Source organism: Carassius auratus, chromosome 17, assembly GCF_003368295.1.
Source record: "Carassius auratus strain Wakin chromosome 17, ASM336829v1, whole genome shotgun sequence".
NCBI classification, from domain to species: Eukaryota; Metazoa; Chordata; class Actinopteri; order Cypriniformes; family Cyprinidae; genus Carassius; species Carassius auratus.
Window position 1 is genome coordinate 26070073 of NC_039259.1, and position 21409 is coordinate 26091481.

General features: G+C 34.9%; 1 protein-coding gene across 3 annotated transcripts in view; it reads left to right on the plus strand.

Moving 5' to 3' along the window:
* Nucleotides 1-21409, plus strand: part of LOC113117801 (runt-related transcription factor 2) — a 63411-nt gene that overhangs the window by 19704 nt on the left and 22298 nt on the right. For 2 of the 3 annotated variants that reach the window (XM_026286722.1, XM_026286723.1), the window contains exons 1-3: nucleotides 4128-4954; nucleotides 6421-6577; nucleotides 11761-11865. In XM_026286722.1, the coding sequence (XP_026142507.1) occupies nucleotides 4691-4954; nucleotides 6421-6577; nucleotides 11761-11865 (526 nt within the window). In that variant the 5' untranslated portion in view covers nucleotides 4128-4690. Of the gene's footprint in view, nucleotides 1-4127; nucleotides 4955-6420; nucleotides 6578-11760; nucleotides 11866-21409 lie in introns of those variants that run through there. The other variant, XM_026286724.1, reaches the window with a different exon arrangement.

Below are 21409 nucleotides of genomic sequence, written 5' to 3' on the forward strand. Positions count from 1 at the left end.
TACACATAGACAAAATATCTAAAAATATAAAATGTGACAATTATTTAAAACAAATACATAATAATATCAAACATTTATACTTTGATATAATTTTAGTATACAACTTACATATAATTTTCTGTATAAATTTCACATAAAAATTACTCAATTCACACAAAAAAATATAATTAAATATTTTATTTTGTGAATTTCCAGTGTTATACAGGTTACACATTATACACAACATATCTAAAACTATAAATATGATATTATTATTTAAAACAATATAATAATAGTAACATAAAATATTTGTACTTTTTTGGTATAAATTAAGTATACCTAATGAAAATAAAATACAAATTTAACTCATGAATAACAAAAAATCAACAATACAGAGTATATCAAATATTTATAAAATATGTGGCATTACTATCTAAAATAATAATATAATGATAATAATAATTTAAATATATATATGCTTTTCAGTATAAATTAAATTAAGTAACATAAAATAATATATATATATATATATATATATATATATATATATGCTTTTCAGTATATATTACCAATAATAATAATAATAATACCAAATATTTGTAGCATATCGCTCTTGAATCTGAACAAAGCTCCCGATTGAAAAGTGAGAGTGAGATTTCAGAGCCAGGCAACAGAAAGATGTTTAGTTTAGTCGTAAGGCTTCAGAAGACTCAAAATACAGCACAAATCATACAGACTACCTTTAATCATTTTGGAGTTTGACATGATACGTCCCGAATTTCTTATTCCGCGTCCCACAAGAATAACAACAGCATTCGGGTTTGGAAGGACATGAAGGTGAATAAACGAAGGCCGAATTGTCATTTTTCAGCGAAGCTCTCCTTTAATCAGAGCCAATATAAATCTTAATTCTGTCTCAGAGCGACATGAAACTGAAGTGTCACCAAAGCAAAAAGCAGAGCTCTTTTCTTCAATAAACACATCGCGGCGTAAAATGTCCTTCTGTTTTCGCCCCCTCTGTTGGATGAAAGATAAAGCTTTAGCTTTGACTGCTGAAGGCAGATGGTCGCCATACTGGGCAAAACGAATTCAGATGTGGCAAATGAATCAAGATTACTTCAACATGCAGAAGGCTTTGAGAGAACAGAAAAGGGAGCCTTTCTATTTATTGCATTTTCCTCTGTGTAATTAAATAGTCAGGACTTTTATGTAGCTTCCACGTCTTTTCTGTCGTTTCTACAGACGCCTAGTTAATTCACTCATTTAGTCGCGGGCACGAGATTTGTGTCTTCTGCGATTCTGCCAAAAAGCAGTAGTCCTAGAGTGTAAATGTGGATGAATCTCGGCGACCTAAAATTTTACTACAGCCCACAAATATCAGCATTCAAAGACCTCCAACATATTTATTTCTTCTTCATCCAAGACCTCCAACTCCAACCTTCCGCCACATGCTGTTTCAATATACATTCGACTATATTTTTCATTAATTACAATTACCCCAACTCAGCTGTCTCATAAATTTACAGACCATCATCATAACTGGGGGAAAATCAGAAACATATCTGGCGCACGCAGTCACCGAAGAAGGAAATGTAACTTAATAGCGTGTCTTTCTCGAGGCCCTAATGAAGTGGCAAATGCGATTCAGAGCCATTGGATGTTTTATTTCCCTCCTACATCCTCGCCACACACGTCTGCAAAAGACATGCAATCATGCGAAATCTATTTCTCTCACACCGAAATGTGTAGATTAAAGGCTCTCGGACGAGTACTTGGACAGGAAGAAGGAGGAGAATGGCTCACACGTTCAAATCTCCATCATCTGTGTGCGTGTGTGTTACTATTAGGGATTTTCACTGTTACTATTTATATTTATTTAACTAATATATATATATATATATATATATATATATATATATATATATATATATATATATATATATGTATATTAGTTAATACCTAAAAAGCATTGACAGACAGTTGACAGACTTGAGTTCTTAAAAAACTTGTAAAAGATTTTTTTATAAAAACTTTCCCAGTTTAGTTATTTCTTCCAGTTGCATAGTTTAAATAGTGAATTGCATGCACTAAAAAAAGCTGAAAGAATGTACTTTCTGTACTTGTTTTGCACTATGTGTGTTCATTTAATAAAGAGCTGGAAGGGATCACTTAGGCTAGATTTTTATTTTTATTTTTTATGCAAAAGCAAATGCAAAAATATTGAGATATATATTGATGAATATCGTAAAAATCTTGACAATATTGAGATATAATTTATATATATATATATATATATATATATATATATATATATATATATATATATAGACAGAACTAGTGTGTTTGTGTGTGTGAGAGAGTGAATGTCTGTCTCTGTCTGTGTGTGTGTGTGTGTGTGTGTGAGTGTGTGTGTCTGTGAATGCGTGTGTGAGTGTGTGTTAGAGAGAGAGAGAGAGAGAGAGAGAGAGAGAGAGAGAGAGTGTGTGTATGTGTGTGTGTGTGTGAAGTTTCCACAGAGTCAGACTTCACTGGAGTGCTGAAATCACTCTTCCTACAGTCTTTCAAACAGCCAAGGTTTAACCAACAATACACATGAGGGAAAGTCAGGCTAGACACAAGAGCGGGGATGTGATTTTTTCCTACTTGTTTTTTTCTAGAACATAACACAGAATTGACTGTGAAGAAGGAATAACGCATGAAACCTCAGCTAATACAGGCACACGGGACATCTAATAGTGATTTAGCCCAATCAATTTCCATACTTAATAAGCATTTTCGCTGAAAGCTAGCTCATTTTGTCTTAGCACGCTGTTATAACGTAATGAGCTGTCATAAAGCTATTTACTAAAACTAGCAACTTCTTTTCAGAGAAACCAAACAGCTTAAAGTATTTTAAATAACATGTTTCAACATTATAAAAGGTATAATGATGGTTGTAAAACTGTTTATTGGACACTTTTTGAAATATAAACATAAACATTGACTCGAACCGGACAAACAGAACCTTTCGAGCGTCGCTTTCGCTTGACTTTCCACCTAAATAAACAAAAGACCCGAACTGAGTTTTAACCTCACACGTTTAAGTGACTGAACATTTTTACCTTAGGTTATGAATTACTCAATCTTGCTCTTTCAAACCGCAAGGTACTTGTCTCTGATGTAAACACACCGGTCAGCGCGTGTTAATTTGACGTCACACGGCTCTCTAAGGGATTATGGGTAATGGAGTTTTTAAAGGTTCGCTGCTGTAGTTCTTCGTTTTAATAAAAGACAAATTTAAACGTAAAAGAGCGCCACCAAAAGACCTTTTCAGATTAATACGCCTAAAAAACATATGAAAAAAATAATAATTATATGAAACATGAATAGCCTCAACAATATTAACATAACGTAGTTTAACTGCGTAGTAGTACATAAAAAAAAAACACTAGAAAATATTAATGACTTTATTATTTTGTATTTTATTATTAATAATACGCTAGTAATATTGTTTTTATTTTTAAGTGTTATTGCCTGAACTTCTATGGTATTCATTTTTCCTTTTTTTTCTTTGCATAGCCTATCAAAATAAAAAATAACGAACCCAAAAATATGCTATATATACATATTAAATTTGAACAAAGGGCCGTTAAAAAACATAATTTAGTTCCATATATATGAATGTTGTTGTCGTGTATAATATTAACTTTAGCCCGGGCTCTTTATCTTTCTTTAGAAACAGGAAATGAGTCACTTCTCTTCTGTGCTTGTTTGCTTTCTGTCTGGCTTAATGAGTTGTGTTTACGTCTCTTTATGAGCCTTTATGTCTCACATTTTTAGCAAACAGTAACAGTCAAAGAAAACTCTTCAACCCGTTGCCATAATAATTCATTAACTGTTAAATAATTTGCTTAATATGTTTTTAAAATGTATCTTTTATGCCCTTGCTGGACTTGAATCTTTATCTTTAAATCACAACCGTGCTGTAGGCTATAGTCTCAGTGTAACATCCACTCTCTGCATTGCTTTGGTAAGAGGATAAAAACATAAAACCCGACATCAAACTGCTCATTTATTTTGATGCCACGAAATGGTGCTTGGAGACGTGACGTGCTCAAGACTCATCAGCATAATAATCCTCCTGCTTCTGCATATATATATATAAACCACAAAAAACCTGAGCTCACCCAAGTCCCTGCCTCCTAAGACAAACCACACAGCGAGACAAAACACTGCGGCTTTCTTCTTCTCTAACCACAGCCTTCGGAATCACCTTTTAACCCTTTAACAAAGACTCTGCATGGAGAAAGAAAGGTTTTAAGGACTTGTGCAAAACCTCTTAACTTTCTTTTGAACTTCTTATACGGTGGAGAGTTTAGAGACGCGCGCTGAAGCGAACTCTCTCCGCGCGAGCGCCGCGCGTAATGCAAAGCGACTCGGTTTTATTCCGGATTTTGACGTTCGCTACTGCGAAGAGGAAGCTAAATCGCATTGTAAATTATGTCGGTGCTTCTCCAGAGCGCGTCCAGAAGCTCCCGTGCCTTTCTTTCCACGCGATCCACCTGTAGCGCTCGCGCGTAAAGCCCGAGTGGAGCCGAGCTTCTCCAACTTTTTTTCGCATTCAGGAAAGCGCCGAACGGATTTCACGTAGCTAGATCCCATCTATTTTGAATCGAGAACTCAGACTTTGGTGCTGGTTTGAAGTGCCCTTACCTTTGCTGACATTGTTGTGATGCGCATCCCGGTAGATCCGAGCACCAGCCGCAGGTTCAGTCCGCCGTCCAGCAGCCTTCAGCCGGTGGCGGGGAAGATGAGCGATGCGCCGCAGGAGCAGAACGCGGCGCTGCCGAGACTCCGACAGCACGACAACCGGACGATGGTGGAGATCATCGCGGACCACCCCGCCGAACTCGTGCGGACGGACAGCCCCAACTTTCTGTGCTCGGTGCTGCCGTCCCACTGGAGGTGCAACAAAACTCTCCCGGTGGCGTTCAAGGTCAGAAAGACGGTTTATTAGGAAGCATGTAAACCATATGTAGTAGCATATATATGATTTCTAGCTATTTGTATGTGCATTAACTTGCGTTCTGTTCAGTCTGGCATTAATATTTTAATAGATCAGTACACTTTTATACATTCGTAGGCTATACGAATATTTATTGTATTATTAGCCTGTTAATTTAAACCAGGTAATCACTGGTCCCATTCAGATTCAAATCTCTGGCACAGATCCAGAAATCATTCAAAACACACCATTACACAAAAAACACACTTTAATGTGAGAAGGAAAGAAAACGCGATCGTTTCAATAAACGTTTTCTTACTGATTATTTACTGTAAATGTTTCTGGACAGTTTGCATGAAAGGTTATATATAGATTTTATATCAAATCATTTTTTTATCACTTTCAACTACTTTTAACCAAAATATCTGAGCTTTTTTTTCCCGATTGTAATGACTTAGGCTATATATGAGATTATTTATATTTATAGTGTTTCTTTTCAACGTTTTCCATGTGCTTTATTAATAACAGTAGTTTTAACAATAGTTTTATTATTATTCACATGTTCAGATCCGAATTTTTATTTTTTTATTATTAGCTAATATATTTTTTTTATGTGAGAAACTGATGTTTAAAATGAGAAATCCTGCAGTGCTGGAGAGAGAGAGAAGTGAAATCTGAGAGATTTAAAGCTATTCATAGATACAAACACATGCATGTTTAATCACACGGCCTAAATTACACACAACTATTAATACTTTGACCGAAGATAGAGTATTTCATAAGAACAGACTGTGTGTACACAGGAACTGTTTCTGTAAACATACTTTTGTTCATTTATTGGAGCTTGTGAAGCTGAACCAGCCCCCTGCTCACACTGAACATCAAAACATTCCCCTCAACTCAATCTCATTTTGTGCAATTTTTTAAATGTTTATCAAGTAGGATTTAGTTGCTGCATTATGTAGCAAAATCCATGTTTCAAAAGAGAAAAAAGAGGCAAGAAATAGCCTTCAGAATAAAACAGTGCATAAAAAAAGCATCTATATAATTTTTTGACAACTAAATGTTGTTTTACATTCATTTAAAATTTGATAATGCTTACATTTCAATAAAATTAGAATATTAAAATAATCATATTTATTTTTCTGTTGAATAAATTTGCTTTAGAATTTTTTTTTTTTTTGCTGAATCACTCTTTGAGTTGTACTGACCTCATCAGATGTTTCTGACCAATTTAAGTGGAATGTCTTACATGCACAATTTAAAAGGTCACATTTAAGAACAATCTAGCTTTTGTTTCTAGCAGGTTTTAACTCATTTATTGTCTCGCTTCATAAAGTCATTTATAATCAGTATCACGGGCCTGTTTTCATCAGCCTATGAATAAAGAGTCAGACTGCAGTGAAATGCAAGGTGAATTACAGCGGGACAGTCACAGCGTGTCCGTTTCTGTTCAGGTTGTAGCTCTGGGAGATGTTCCTGATGGGACGGTGGTGACAGTTATGGCAGGAAATGACGAGAACTATTCGGGAGAGCTGCGAAACGCCTCGGCTGTCATGAAGAATCAGGTGGCACGTTTCAACGACCTGAGATTTGTTGGCAGGAGTGGAAGAGGTTGGTACTTCCACCTTAATTCTATTTATTCTTCACTGGCTGCTTCATTTGCTTTGGCAAAATCATAAAAAAGAGATGCTTTGTTTACAATAAACGACACGTTGGAAATAAAATTTCGGCATGCACAAGCCAAATGGACTGAAGGTCGAGGTCTACCACAAATAGTCGGATAAAATATATTCATTATAATTTAAAACATTGCTTCTATTGTAGCCTTTTTATTTTAATGCAAATTAAACATTGCATGTTTTACATGAACACAGCAGGACACTGTCCAAGATTCCTCCCTTACAGAAATATTGAAAAGAAAGAGCTGCAGAATTGGAAGAGAATCACAGAAATTCATTATTATTTTCCATCAGCGTCCAACAACTTGAGTGCTTCCATGTTGAGAATAAAGAAAAAGGGTGCTTTCCAAAAAAGACTGTCATTTAAGTATTCCCGAAGCTTAAAAGTAAAACAAGACTGGTGTAAAAATATTGCATTCACTGGAATTTCCTATCTAATGCTTTTCCTTTACATCCACCCTACACACCCAAACAAAACAAGAAAGTCTTTAAGACGTGAACGCGGGATCACAGACCGCTTATGTGTTGATGAATGCTGCTTTTGATATGCTTGCAATTATTGTCAAAGACAAAACCCCGCTCTTGTGATCCTGTCGGAAGAAGGCATTGAGCGCGCAGGTCTTTGAAGCGTCCCGGGACAGACAGTGAGATCAGAGGAGCGGTCTGTCTGCCGCTGGAGGCTGCGTATTCTCGGGCGTGCGGTCTAGACTTGCCCTTATAATCCACACGGGCACTTAAAGAGAGGCACGGCACGGACGTGTGCAGCAGGGAATCCCTCGCACGGTGCCCACAAACTACAGACTCAAAACACTCAAACAGCTCCAGGGGTTCGGGGAAGTGCGCTCCACCTCTATGGGCTTACAGTATGTACTGTAGAATGAGATAAACATCAATGTTGTCTGCTTTTTGGTTATTTTGAGATTTATTACTACTAACAGAAATGGTCTGCCAGTGTTAATTCCAAAATCTAAAAAGAAAATATAAAAATATATAATAATAGTGCATTAATAAATAAAGTGTAAAATAGTAGTATTTGTTTTTATTCATTTATTTTATGATTATTTTTATTATTATTATTATTATATAAAATGATTTAACTGCATTGGGCCAGACTGAAAATTACAAATATATTTTTTTAAATATTTCAGATATATTTTGACATAATTATATAAATATATTTTATTATAATAAATAAAATGTCATATGTATTTGTGTGTGTGTGTGTGTGTGTGTGTGTGTGTGTGTGTGTGTGTATATATATATATATATATATATATATATATATATATATATATATATATATATATATAAATAGATATATATATAGATATATATACACACATAATGCATACCCATTATATTATATTATATTATATTATATTATATTATATTATATTATATTATATTATATTATATTATATTATATTATATTATATTATATTATTATACATTGGTCATCAACTATCCTGTTTTGTAGATATTGCTAATGTTTTGAGCTTTAGCTAATAAAAAGAACAGTTAAATCAGTTAACCACTATTTTACACGATAATTAACTGAATAACACTAAATGCACAATAAATATTCAAAAAATATATTTTTTTATCATCCATTTACAGGGCTGCTGATAGATTTTGGAACAATTATGAAGAAAAAAACCAAAACGCCATTTGGATCTGAATTTGCCAATAATTCGCTCAATAAATCAGTCTATTGGAAGTTTTTAGGTCTGTGGCTTTATTTGCTGTGTATGGGTTATCAGTCAGGGTGGATGTGGCCGTGCAGACGGTGGTTTTCAATGCATGTCCTCACACACCCTCAACACGCTATCAGTGTGCATGTGTGCGCATCCGTGTTATCTCCACACAGCTGTCACAGTCAACAGAGCCTTGGCCCGCATGGAGACCCACACCTTCACAGGCTTAAGTTTCTTCTATCTATGACACGGGATCTGGAAGAGGAAGTCAGGGAGGAGATAGCGCAGCATAAGGAAATTAAATATGGAAAACGATACGAGGCGTGATGTGGAAGATTAGAATAAAATCGACTACAATCAAACAAATGACATCAGAAAAAATAAGCCGCCTCGAGTTACTAAAAGCAACTGTGTTTCCTCAGACAAAACACTTGATTTATGCAGAAGCGCTTTTGTGTTTTCAGAAGTACTGCACCTTTATTTATGAATAGATTTGGGTATGCTGCTTCGGATAGGACAGGGCGGGATGTTTGTTGTTGAGCAGGACTTTATGCCTTTCATATGCAGTCTGTCTCGTTCTGTTTAGGAAATCATTTCAAACAGAAAAACCCTTCTGCATGAGCCAGCGTTTAGGATATTTTTAGCAGCTGGACAGCAACCGTTGGATGGATGGCATGGATGGTATTTGCTCGCTGGGTGGGTCTGTGAACGTGCTTTTGGGGGATCATGGACGGATTCTTGTGGGAGAAAAGAAAAACAAATTACTTTAGCAAGACTTATTGCATAACATGCACAAGAATATCAGGAAACCAAAAATGTTGGAGTTCCAGAAAAAGCATGCATATAAGAAATGCATGACTGTTTATTCTATAAAATTAGCTTTGCTTAATTAATTATATGTTCAATTAATGTTAGAAAGAGTAAGACTTATTGCATACGGTTAAACAGAATGTCATTAAATAATAAAAATATAAAACATTTATAAAATACTAGTGTATATGGGAAATGCATGACCTTTTCTTCTCCAAAATGTTATTTAAAATAATTATATATTCAATTAATAATAGAAAGAGTAATTACTTTAGCCAGACTTAGTGCATAACATGCATTTCAGGAAACCAAAAATCTGGGAGTTCTTCATATGAAAAATGCATGACTGTTTATTCTACAAAATATGCTGGTTAATTATATGATCAGTTACAGTTAAAAAGAGTTATTACTGCAGTAAGACCTTATTTTCTAAAGTTAGAAATGAAAGTAAAATAAAAAAAATGCTGCAAGACAACATATGAGAAATGCATGACTGTTTATTCTAAAATATGCTGTTTAATTAATTATATGCTTTATTTATGTTAGAAAGAGTAATTTTGCAAGACTTACTGCATAAGGTCAACTGGAATGTCAGTAAATATTACAGTTCTAGAAAATACTTGTGTATATGATAAATGCATTTTCTTCTCTAAGATTTTATTAAATAGAAAGACCAGTTACTTTAGACAGATTTGTTGTAAGAAATGTACAAGAATGCTGGAAAATCAGAAACTGTGGCAGATCTAGAAAATGCATATGGGAAATACATGACTGTTTATTCAATAAAACCGTGTTTAATTGAATTTGAACACTCAGTTCTATCCCAGCTAACAGGAAGTTTGATGAACGTTCTGGCAAGGTTCTCTTAATGTTCTGAACAAACATTCTTCCAGTAACGTTAATAGAATGTTCGTTCAGAGTTGCCTGGTCTTTAATAGAGTTCTCAAAACATTTGCACAATTCTTTTTATTTATACATTATTCATGAATGCTTTTTCCTGAAACAGTTTAGTTGGACGTTTGTCTAAGGTTTTTTAAATGTTACTACTTGTTTCGTCCAGAGAACATTTGACGGTAACATTCCCACAACATTTGCAAAACGCTCAAACGGAATGTTCCTTTAACATCCACATCACCAAGAAAAATGTGTTTTGAAAACATTTTTTTTTTAAAAACGGGACGTTCTGAACGATCAGAGAACATTCAGAACCAACTTAATGGGAACATTAGCAAAACATTCTTGAGTTAGCTGGGAAAATATGTTGTTTGATGACTTGCATATTCAGTTAATTTTTGAATGACGAATTACTTGAGCAAGAATTATTGTGTAACATTTAACAACAATCTTAGGTGACTCAAAAAAGTTGCAATTCTAGACAATGCATTCATTCATATTCTATAAAATTGAGTTTTTGAGTGTTTATTGGTCCTAGTCGCAAGCTTGTACGATTTTGGTAAATTGGTTAATATTAGAGATTAGGGTTTACAACATACTTTCTTCGTTTATCTACTTGATAATCTTAATTATTTGGGAAAACGTCAATTTCTGAGTCAAAACTGAATCTCAGGGAATACTAATGAAGCATACAACTCAAACAATAGTCTTGTGACGTTATATTTGTTTGGAAGTTCTCCCCATTCCAAGAGTTACTCAATTAATCCCAGTTTTGATCCATTTGGTCTGATTCACAATCCACAGAAAGAAGTCTAAGCCAAATGTAGCTGCCGGCTGTATTGTGTCAGTCCTTTCCACCCACTTCTTCCTGTCTTATTGCAGATCGGGGCTCTGAAAATGTGTCATGCCTGACTTCACAGCATGCTTTGCACATTACTGCTGAGTTTGCCTCATTAGAAGTATCTCAGTATTTCCTGCGTGCTACTGGCAGAAAGCATCACCTCTTTAGCACAAAAATATTTTGTGTTGAAGGTTTTTTTTTTTTTTTTTTTTTTTTATTACAAGTTCACACATTTCTAAACATTTCAAGGAAATGTTGATTAGTCAAAGGTCATGTAAGATGAGCGCAGGACCACACCTTCACACCCAACCCTCACATGTTCACACATTAAAGAATAATGACTAATAACTGCACTGTTCACTGCTGTGGATGTGCATTGTTGATTGTTTTAGGAAGGAAACCCAAATGGCAGTGCATGAAAAAATACAAATTTATTGTATTGTATATATATTTATTTATTTATTTTTTGGCGGTAAAATAGCTAATAAAGAATGTATTTATATATATATTACTTTAAGATATATATTTTCATATATGCTTTATACACATTTTTATTAATAATATTATAAAGCCACTGTTGAATGAGACATACACGATTCATTCCACTTGAATGAATGCTATATGAATTCTAACATGGACTTTTTAATGCATTTCTGATTTGTCATGCCCAACAACTGAAAAATTAGATAGTCATCAAGGGGCACTTTCCAAACTAACTCCATTCTTGTCTGTTGCGCCCAGGCCTTTTCAATCGGCCGAGTTCCTCGCAGTTAAAATCCCACCGTCACCAGCAGAGAAATGCAAATGACGCGTGGCGATGAATGCGACACATTGTCCAGCGGATTAATCGGGTTTGAACCTTTTTGTGTTTTGCAGGAAAGAGCTTCACGCTGACAATCACAGTATTCACGAACCCACCGCAAGTGGCTACTTACCACCGAGCCATAAAGGTCACAGTGGACGGACCGCGGGAGCCGCGGAGTGAGTACCACCCCAAATATCACACACCATGTGACTAGCGCACGCAAAAGCAGATGAATAATGATTGCACGGTCTGATGCATGAACTGATGCATAGATTGTGTTACGGTACTGTTTTAAAAATGGATTCAGCAAGCCTCAATGCACAAAGACGGCCTTTGAGAAGCAGCAGCCGTGTTCAGCGAGAGGCAAATACAAACACTAATGTGACTTGTGAAAATGTTTACTGTATTGGCCTCTTGTGTCTGTCCGTCAACGTGCTCTTAAGAGCGTGCGCCCATACGAACCCCTCGACCTCTGACCTGTGCTCTGCCTGTCTTCTCAATGGAATAATAGCACACTGCAAACTGCATACTGTCTGCTGTTTTAAACCCGCTCAACTTCCTGCGTGCTGAAGAAACACGAACAATGTTAGCAGTAACTAACATCTATTTAGCATTTTCTGACTATAAATTTAATAAATTAATTAAAAATAAATTAATTGTATCAAAAAAGTGCGAAATACAGTAGATACACTTTGAAAAACTGATAAAGATAAATCCCAAGATCCCAAGATAAAGATGTAAAAGCGAGCATTTTGGGATAAAGATGTAAAAGCGTGCATTTTGGGACGTTCAACAATTGGAAATTTCATTCCATGCATACAGAAATTTCACATACTGTGCACATCAAGAAAAGTATGCAAGAACACATCAATGCTCTTAGTGCTGTATATGATGCATTGAAGGAGTAATCCATCCTATGGTTGGGTTACAAAGAAGGTCAGGATGTATTTCCAGACAAAATCCATTTTGTGCATCAATATTGAGTCATTATGCGATCAGCTAGATTTATAAGAAACCATTGAGACATTTCTCAGACAAAAAAAGAAACACTTTAAAGTTTTCCCGATACATAGAACAGAGACGTGTCACGGAAAAGAGAAACAGCCCAGTGTTTTCTCTCTCAGAGGAACATGATCTGGCAAAAAGCTCCAGTTGTCCTTCAATTATGAAAAAGCCGCTTCATCTGAGTTGATGCCTGGACTTGTGAGTTGTGTGTGCTGTTTGCTTCAACTTCTCAGTTACTCTTTCTACCTGAAAAAAAAAGCTGTTAGAGGACGCTGCCAAATTTCAGTTTTCACACTGATCCCCAGGACCAGTAAATACACACAAGCTGTCATGAATTACTTTCATGTGGCAGAGAATGGAACCAGGAACACGCCGTGCTCGACTCTCTTTAGTGTGTGTTTACATTGAAGTCTGTTGCAGTCTGACATTACGGCCAAAGTTCTTCACAAGTCGACCTTTTGTGGCGGGATAACCTAATGAAAGTCAGCCGTTAACGGTGACTGGCAGATGTTTCTTACGCTTACGTTTTATGCAAAACTGTTTGCTTTCAGTGGTGAAATGACTCAAAGCTTTCGTGATATGACAGCAGGCTTAAAATGTGCTTTAGCATATGTTTCTAAATGATTGCAATCCCATTAAAATTCAAAGAGGGACCATAATATCATAAAACTGACTTGGGCCGGCAGCAACCACAATAGCAACATGTCTATAAAAAGTCTTTGTTGAAGCATTGTAAGCCATGAACTAAACCAACCAGCTATGAGGCGAATCACAGCAGTACAAACTTTGACTCAAAATAGTATTTGAAAATCTGACGAAAACACAACGGTACAAGACTCTGAACTTAAGAGCTTTAAGGAGGGGAAAAACTACAATCCCTTGAAGCATTTCGACTGACATGATCTAATTAAAAATAATGGTGAAATTTAAAAGCTATCATCACGACCCCTTATTGGTGGAATTTAAAAGCAGTTATCAACACTACTCTGTGATTGGTGGAATTTAAAAGCAATGATCAACACTACTCTGTGATTGGTGGAATTTAAAAGCAATGATCAACACTGCTCTGTGATTGGTGGAATTTAAAAGCAAAGCCTCATCACGACCCACTGATTGGTGGAATTTAAAAGCAGTGATAAACACTACTCTGTGATTGGTGGAATTTAAAAGCAGTTATCAACACTACTCTGTGATTGGTGGAATTTAAAAGCAAAGCCTCATCACGACCCCCTGATTGGTGAAATTTAAAAGCAGTGATCAACACTACTCTGTGATTGGTGGAATTAAAAAACAAAGCTCATCACGACTCTCTGATTGGTGAAATTTAAAAGCAGTGATCAACACTACTCTGTGATTGGTGGAATTAAAAAACAAAGCTCATCACGACTCTCTGATTGGTGAAATTTAAAAGCAATGATCAACACTACTCTGCAATTGGTGGAATTTAAAAGCAGAGCTCACTGTTGCTCTGTGATTGGTGGGATTTTCTTCACAGAATCATGGGGAATGTTGTTTTCACCCCAAATTTCACTATTAAACATGATGCTTTAAAAAATAAGTTGAAATAATGGCTTCAAAAAAAGCAAATACCAACGATTAACAGCCTCGGATGTTACAATATATCTGTCTTTAACCCTTTATGAATCCTTTACATAATTCGGTCTTCCTGTCAGCCTTTTAAAAATGGCTTGTAAACCTATCTTAATGCTATATTATCATACTTGGACTCAATCTAGTCAACTTGTTTTCTTTCAGTTTGAACAGGTTTTGCACTTGTTTGTAGAACTGAATGATCGTAGGCCTCTTTGATCTGATCTAATGCACCTTGGCAATATTCACTCAAAACTGTGCATATACAGTAAGTTACATAATACAAAACCTGTGTTATTTGAAGGGAAATGGGTTGATGAATATATTAAATCAAAGTTTTGGCAATAATGTAGCATAATGTGCAATTTTAAGCAATTTTTTTAAGGCTGGTCATTTTGGACCGGGAACACCATGAGTTTATTAACAAGGTTGGAAAAATACCCCAAAAAGTATGGAGTATGAAGTATGGAAGCATATGGGTAGCAAAATATATTTTGAAATGTAACGCTTATATGCATGCATCTTATGTGCAAAACAATGAGAGATGTTGAGGCAGGTGAAAAGCATTTGGTTATTGGGGAATATTGATATTGTGCATCTTGTATCCGAGCCCTGCCTTAATGTAATTATTGAAAGGTTGGGGGCATGATCGGTTCGGAGTGCATTTTCAAATCCACATTGACTTAAACTACATTATCACGGGGCATTTAATGAAAATGCAATTCAGACCTCTTAAGTGTTAGTGTCATTGCATTTAAAAAAATACATTTAAATCACCATTTTGCTGCACATTTGGCTCAGAATGCATTTGGAAATTCGCACTGCATTTTGCTTCAACTATCACACCGTATCACAATGAACATGCAATCTCAAGTTTTGGAACTCAAATTTGGGAAAAAATGCCATTTAAATGATCATTTTGCAGCAGCTTTTGCTTGGACATGTTAAACATAGCTAATCATTTTATTTTTTTCAACTTATAAAGTGTTAAAATAGGTTTTTATTTTACAGAACTAGTGTAAAAAAATTAATTTATATGATTGAATTTCAATTTTCATTTTGCACTTAAATTTGCACTTATGTATGGGAAAATGTATATTTGAATGCAGATATGTATTGCTATTTTACATATTGTATTATTTTGCATATTACATTTCAAAATAAATTTTGCTACCCATATGCTTCCATAAAAAAACACTAAAATTATTAATTTTTCAGGGGGAATCCAACATGAGAGTTAAGGCTTTATCACTAAAAATCTATTTCAATATGGAGGAGATAAATGGAATTTTCATGACTGTTACAATGTATCCCTCAGGACACCTTAGCTACCCCATAGCAAAGCCCTGGTTACCACCCACAATACTGCAACATCAACATTCGGTGTGATAAATTACCTCATGGCGTCATACACAGAGACACAGAGTCTGATGAGCGCTGCTGTAGATCCGGCTCTATGCCAACCTGCCTGGCACACAGCTGTTGCCACTGGCCTCGTCCTCAGAGATAACTTTCTGCCCGCAAAACCAACAATATCGCTTCTTAACGTCTTGTTTTCTTCCCTTTTCCCCTCCTCGTCTCAATTAACACATCTGGCAGCGGTGTTTCAGAGGCACTTTATGCCAGTGTGTGATCTTCATTCATTACGGATTAATCGCACCCTCGGGCATCTCTGATGTGACGGCCTTTCATCTCACTCGCCTCATTCATCTTCAGCTTTTCTTTCTGACTTTGTGTGTGTGTTTATCGAGGAAAATGCCAGTCATGACTTCCAAACACAGCTTCTGTTGGTGTAAACACAACTGTTTTAATGTGCCGACTAGAATTGTAGTTGGCATAATTACATTTAATTTTGATAATTACTATCAGTTAAGTAACATAAATAAAATGTGCAAAAGGATTTTGAAAAAAATATCCTTAGAAAGAGCTACTGCATTACTGCATTCAAACCTCCAAACTGACTCAAATGATTCGTGAACCAGCTCTGGTCTCCCGAACTGACTCAAATGAATCACGCTCCGAACTCCCGAACTGATTCAAATAATTCGCGATCCCCGAACTGACTCAAATGATTCGCGAACCCGCTACGAACTCCCGAACTGATTCAAATGATTCGCGAACCCGCTACGAACTCCCGAACTGACTCAAATGATTCGCGAACCCGCTACGAACTCCCGAACTGATTCAAATGATTCGCGTTCCCCAAACTGACTCATATGATTGGAGAATCCGCTTTGAGCTCCCGAACTGACTCAAATTCGCGATCCCACTCCGAACTCCCGAACTGATTCAAATGATTCGCGTTCCTGACTCATACGATTCGCGAACCCGCTTTGAACTCCCGAACTGACTCAAATGATTCACAAATCTGCTACGAACTCCCGAACTGATTCAAATGATCCGCGAAGCCGCTCCGAACTCCCGAATTGATTCAAATGATTTGCGATCCCCAAACTGACTCAATGATTCGCTAACCCGCTCCGAGCTCCGAACCGGACCCCTTAAAGCACTATATATATATACTGTATAATATTTTTATGATATATATATTATTTATTTTATATATAACATATAATATATATTAGGGGTGTAACGGTTCACAAAATTCACGGTTCGGTTCGATACGATACACTGATGTCACGGTTCGGTTCGGTTCGGTTCGATACGTTTTAGATACAGCGAAATGTAAAAACATCTCAACTTTTCAGAATGCCGCAAGCGCACCGCGGGTCATGTGACAAGAACCAACCAATCAGCTTCATCCTTTCCCGTAACAACGTTGAGAGCTCAGCCAAGATGAAGGATCAGCTGATCATAGTTGTATATGGATTGCAATTTTGAAATAAATTTAGTAGCAGAGCTACTGCAAGCGATTTTTAGAGCTGCAAATCCATTTATCCTTCGCTGAAATTTCCGCGTCTCATGGAGAGAGCACGTCATTGTTGCTTAGCAAAGACAGACGCCTCATGAGCGCTTCTGCCCGAGCGCTTTGGAAAGGAAACCACTCTCTTGCCATCACCATTATAGCTTAAAGGGAATCCAAAGTGCACCCAAACACCAGACCTGTTGGTTATTGGAGGATCTTCTCATTTCTAGTCTGTTAAACGCATTGGCTATTTTGCAACGAGCCTTCAGCGCGTACTGAGTGAGCGAGCGCCTGCTGAGTAGCCTAACATCAACATATAAGATGGTGTTTTTTTCTTCTTCGGGAGTGTCAGGGGCGTTGCCTGTTACGTTGTTTGGGTTATTGGGCTACCTTGTTGAACGCATATCATTATATTTCTCTCTCTCTCTTTTTTTTTTTTTTTTTCAAATATAATTAAATACTCCAACGAACCGTTCGGTATACATAATGCGTACCGCGTACCGAACCGAAAGCGTCGTACCGAACGGTTCAATACGAATACGCGTATCGTTACACCCCTAATATATATATAATAATTACAATTATTATAAAAAATTATAATAGTACACTGAAAAAAAAAAACTATACGAAATAAATAAAATCCCGTAAAGATATGGCATTATGTATTTTAAACAGGTGTTTTACTTATATTTTTTATTTTGGACTGTGTTTTAGAGTTAACAAAAATCTCAGGGCAGAAAATTACCTGTACTTTTTTTTTTATAGTGTACAAAATACTTATACTGTATACTTAAATAATACTGGTATAAACATGTACATTGAAATATCTGTCCATCAGCAAAGAAAAATGTACTCAAAAAACAAAAAAGGCCAACCTGTATGAGAGAAATAAGAGAGACTTGGTGACGTCTTCTGAAAAGGAAAGTCAAATTATTTTCCTTTTGAATATCATGCAACAATGAATCACAAACAAGACCAGGGACATTTAAATGAACAAGATCCATTTTATTAGGATCCAAAAGAATTTTAGTGAGTAGCTCATAAAAGATCAAATTTGTAATCATCTAAACAATCTTTATTTTTTTTCCATAATAAATAGTCGTTTGTGCAACAGACAGATTCTATGGATGTTCAAGATTCTTCATAGAACCAGAAACTTTCCTTTACAGAGAATAAGAACACAATCACATTCATTTAATGGCTTTTATTTTTAAGCAAATAATGTTTCAGGTCAGCTCCTTTCCTTCTATCCCACACGATCTACCTCGTAGTGTATTTCTCACGAGCATGCTGCTGTGTGTAAGCTTAAGGCAGGTGGCCAGGCAGGAAATGACACATTCAGAGGCATCTCGAGTTGTGTAACGTCCTGTGAGTGTGTGTTGTGTAGCTGCCTCTGCCTGTTTACACATTCCTCCTGCGCTTAAGAGAGAAAAACAGAGAGACACACACAAAAAGTCGCATTCAGAGACACAGACAGACATTCAGGCCTTTAATTAAGCTTCAGCGTCACACAGATCTTTCCCAAAGGACAGTCTCATTGCTCATTGAGTTCTCTGTTGTGTTTATGTATCAGCTGTTCATGCAGTGTGTAAGAGCACAGAGCAGCAGAATGAATCTGTCCGTCTGTCCGAGACATTGTTGAGATCTTCTGAAATATCAGAGGAGGCACGTGAAATTGCATCGGTTTCATTGTGTTCCTGTGGCTCAATGGTAGTGCATTGTGTTGGCAGTGCAAAAAGGTTGTGGGTTCGATTCCCAGGGAACACGCATACTGTCTGGTAAAAAAAAAAAAAATGTGTAGCCTGAATGCATAAATGTAAATTTCTAGTTAGTCATTAGCTGATAGACCAGCAGCAAACAACCAGACCAGCTTTAACCTACTAGACACCAGATACCATTTTTATATATTTTTATTAATAGTTTTAACTATTTTATATTTTATATTTTCATTTGAAAGTTTTAGCCATTTTGTTGCGTTTTTGTTATATATATTTTATTATTTTATGTCTGTTTTTTTTAAAATCACTGAGCGTATAAATAATTATTAATAGGTTAAATTAGTTTAATAATTTTTTATTTTAATTTTAGTAATTTTGTAGTGTTTCTAGAATTGTTTTACAAGTTTTTAAAAATATATTTATAGTTTCTATTAATTTTAATTCCATTTGATAATATAAAAAATAATTTATAACACTTTTAGTTGTATTTTATTTTATACAATATTGTAGTACATCATATTTTTATAATTTTACTATGCTGTTTTTATCACTGAGAGTATTAATAATTATTAATAGGTTAAATTAGTTTCGATTTGTATCATTTCCATTTTTATTTTAATTTTAATGAATTTTTGTAATTGTGTTGGGTGTTTCTGTAATATTTTTACAAGTTTTTAAAAATATCTTTATAGTTTCTATTCATTTTAATTCTGTTTCATGATAATATTAATAATAATTAATACTCTGAATTAGCTGTATTTCTATTTTATACAATATTGTAGTACATTGTTAAAAATACTGTATTTCAGAAAATGTTCAAATAATGTTTTTTTAAAAGGTTGAGATTGAGAATGAATCTATCAATTATTTTTTGTAATTTAAATATTTTTTCAAACATATCTTAGTTTTCTTAAACTCTTTCAGTGCTTTGATAATTAAAACAAAATATTATTAATACTTTGAATTGTCTGTATTTAATTTTAGTTTTTTGTTCAATTTGAGATTGAGAGTTAATTGTATTATTATTGATTAGTATAGTATAGTAAAATAAAATAAAGTATTATACGTAGAGTATCAATAATGTATACAACTCGTATTTGTCATTTTAATTTATTTATTTGTCTATTTTTTTGAGTCTTTGAGAAATGTTCTCTCAGCAACTAGCTGTAACTAAATAAGTTTTGTTTTATACTTTCTTTAATTTCAGATAGCATTTTAATTTACTTTAAACAGTAACAATGTTTTTATGTTTTTAGTTCATTATAATAACCCTAATTGGGATCTCAGTAGACTTCAGCAGAAAACATAAGACTGCTCGATTAGTTTGTGTTTAGATTCTTACTGAGTTGCTCCACACGTTTCCCTAACTGTTAAATCTATTGATAAAGTGCAGATATTTTGTCTAGCGTGAAATTCCTGCTCATTTGTAAAGAAAATATCACTTACGAGACTGAACCAATTATCTTCAGCCAATGAGAGCCAAGACACACAAGAAGACAAGCATCAGTGTTATTGCTGTAGCTGGTGAAGTCAAGTGAATGCTTGTTACTTGAGCGAGTGATCAGACGCAGGGCTGGCTGGAGTCGGTGCTGTAATCTGGTGTAACTGTGGTTATTAAGAGTAATTTGGACTAATAGAGCGGGAGGAGCGGCTCAGAGAAGGGGCTCTGTTACTCTTCCCAATATGACTGCCAGTGTTCCTCACACCATCATAATAGAGCCATTCTTACATCGATATCTGATCCTTTAGCGCTGGTTTGTTGGTGGGCTTGACACGTGAAAGCATGGGAGAGGGAAAAGAACAAAATCAATATACAGTCATGCCAACTGATTCTTATAATCTCACGTAAAAAAAACAAACGAAAAAAACAGACAGGTGCCACTAAATACAGACGCACACATATGGAAAATTTATGGAAAAGTTGGCTTATGAACCCTAGATATAAAGAGTATAGAATCATTTTTTAATAGACTAAATATAAACATTTGAAATGCAAATCAGAGTTTGAGTTTGTGCTATTGTAGTATCCACTGAGATATAGTAATATATTTTTTATTAATATTTTTATTCTTATATATTTTCTATATCCATTTTCATTTTTGTAATTTATGTGCGTAAAAAAAAAGAAAACTCTTCCAAAATTAATATTTTGAGTTAATAATAATTTATGTATTAATTTTTATTATTAATTTGCATAGTATAAAAATATTTATGCTTTTAATTTTAAAATACAATTATTAAATAATAGTTTCCATTTTTATTTTTAGCTTATTATTTTTTAGATATTTTTTTAAATAGTTTTTAAATATATCTTTATATTTTTAAATACATTTTATTTCAGTGTCTTGAGAGTATTAATAATTAGTAATACTTTGAATTAGTAGTTTTTGCATGTTTTACTTCATTATGCTCATTTTTTATTTCAGTTTTAGCTCTTTAAGTATCATATTTTTAATATTGTATTTTAGAGCATGTTTATTTCAATGTTTTAATGGTTGAGATTGAGTAAAATAGGGTATTATAATTTGGGAGAATTCATCA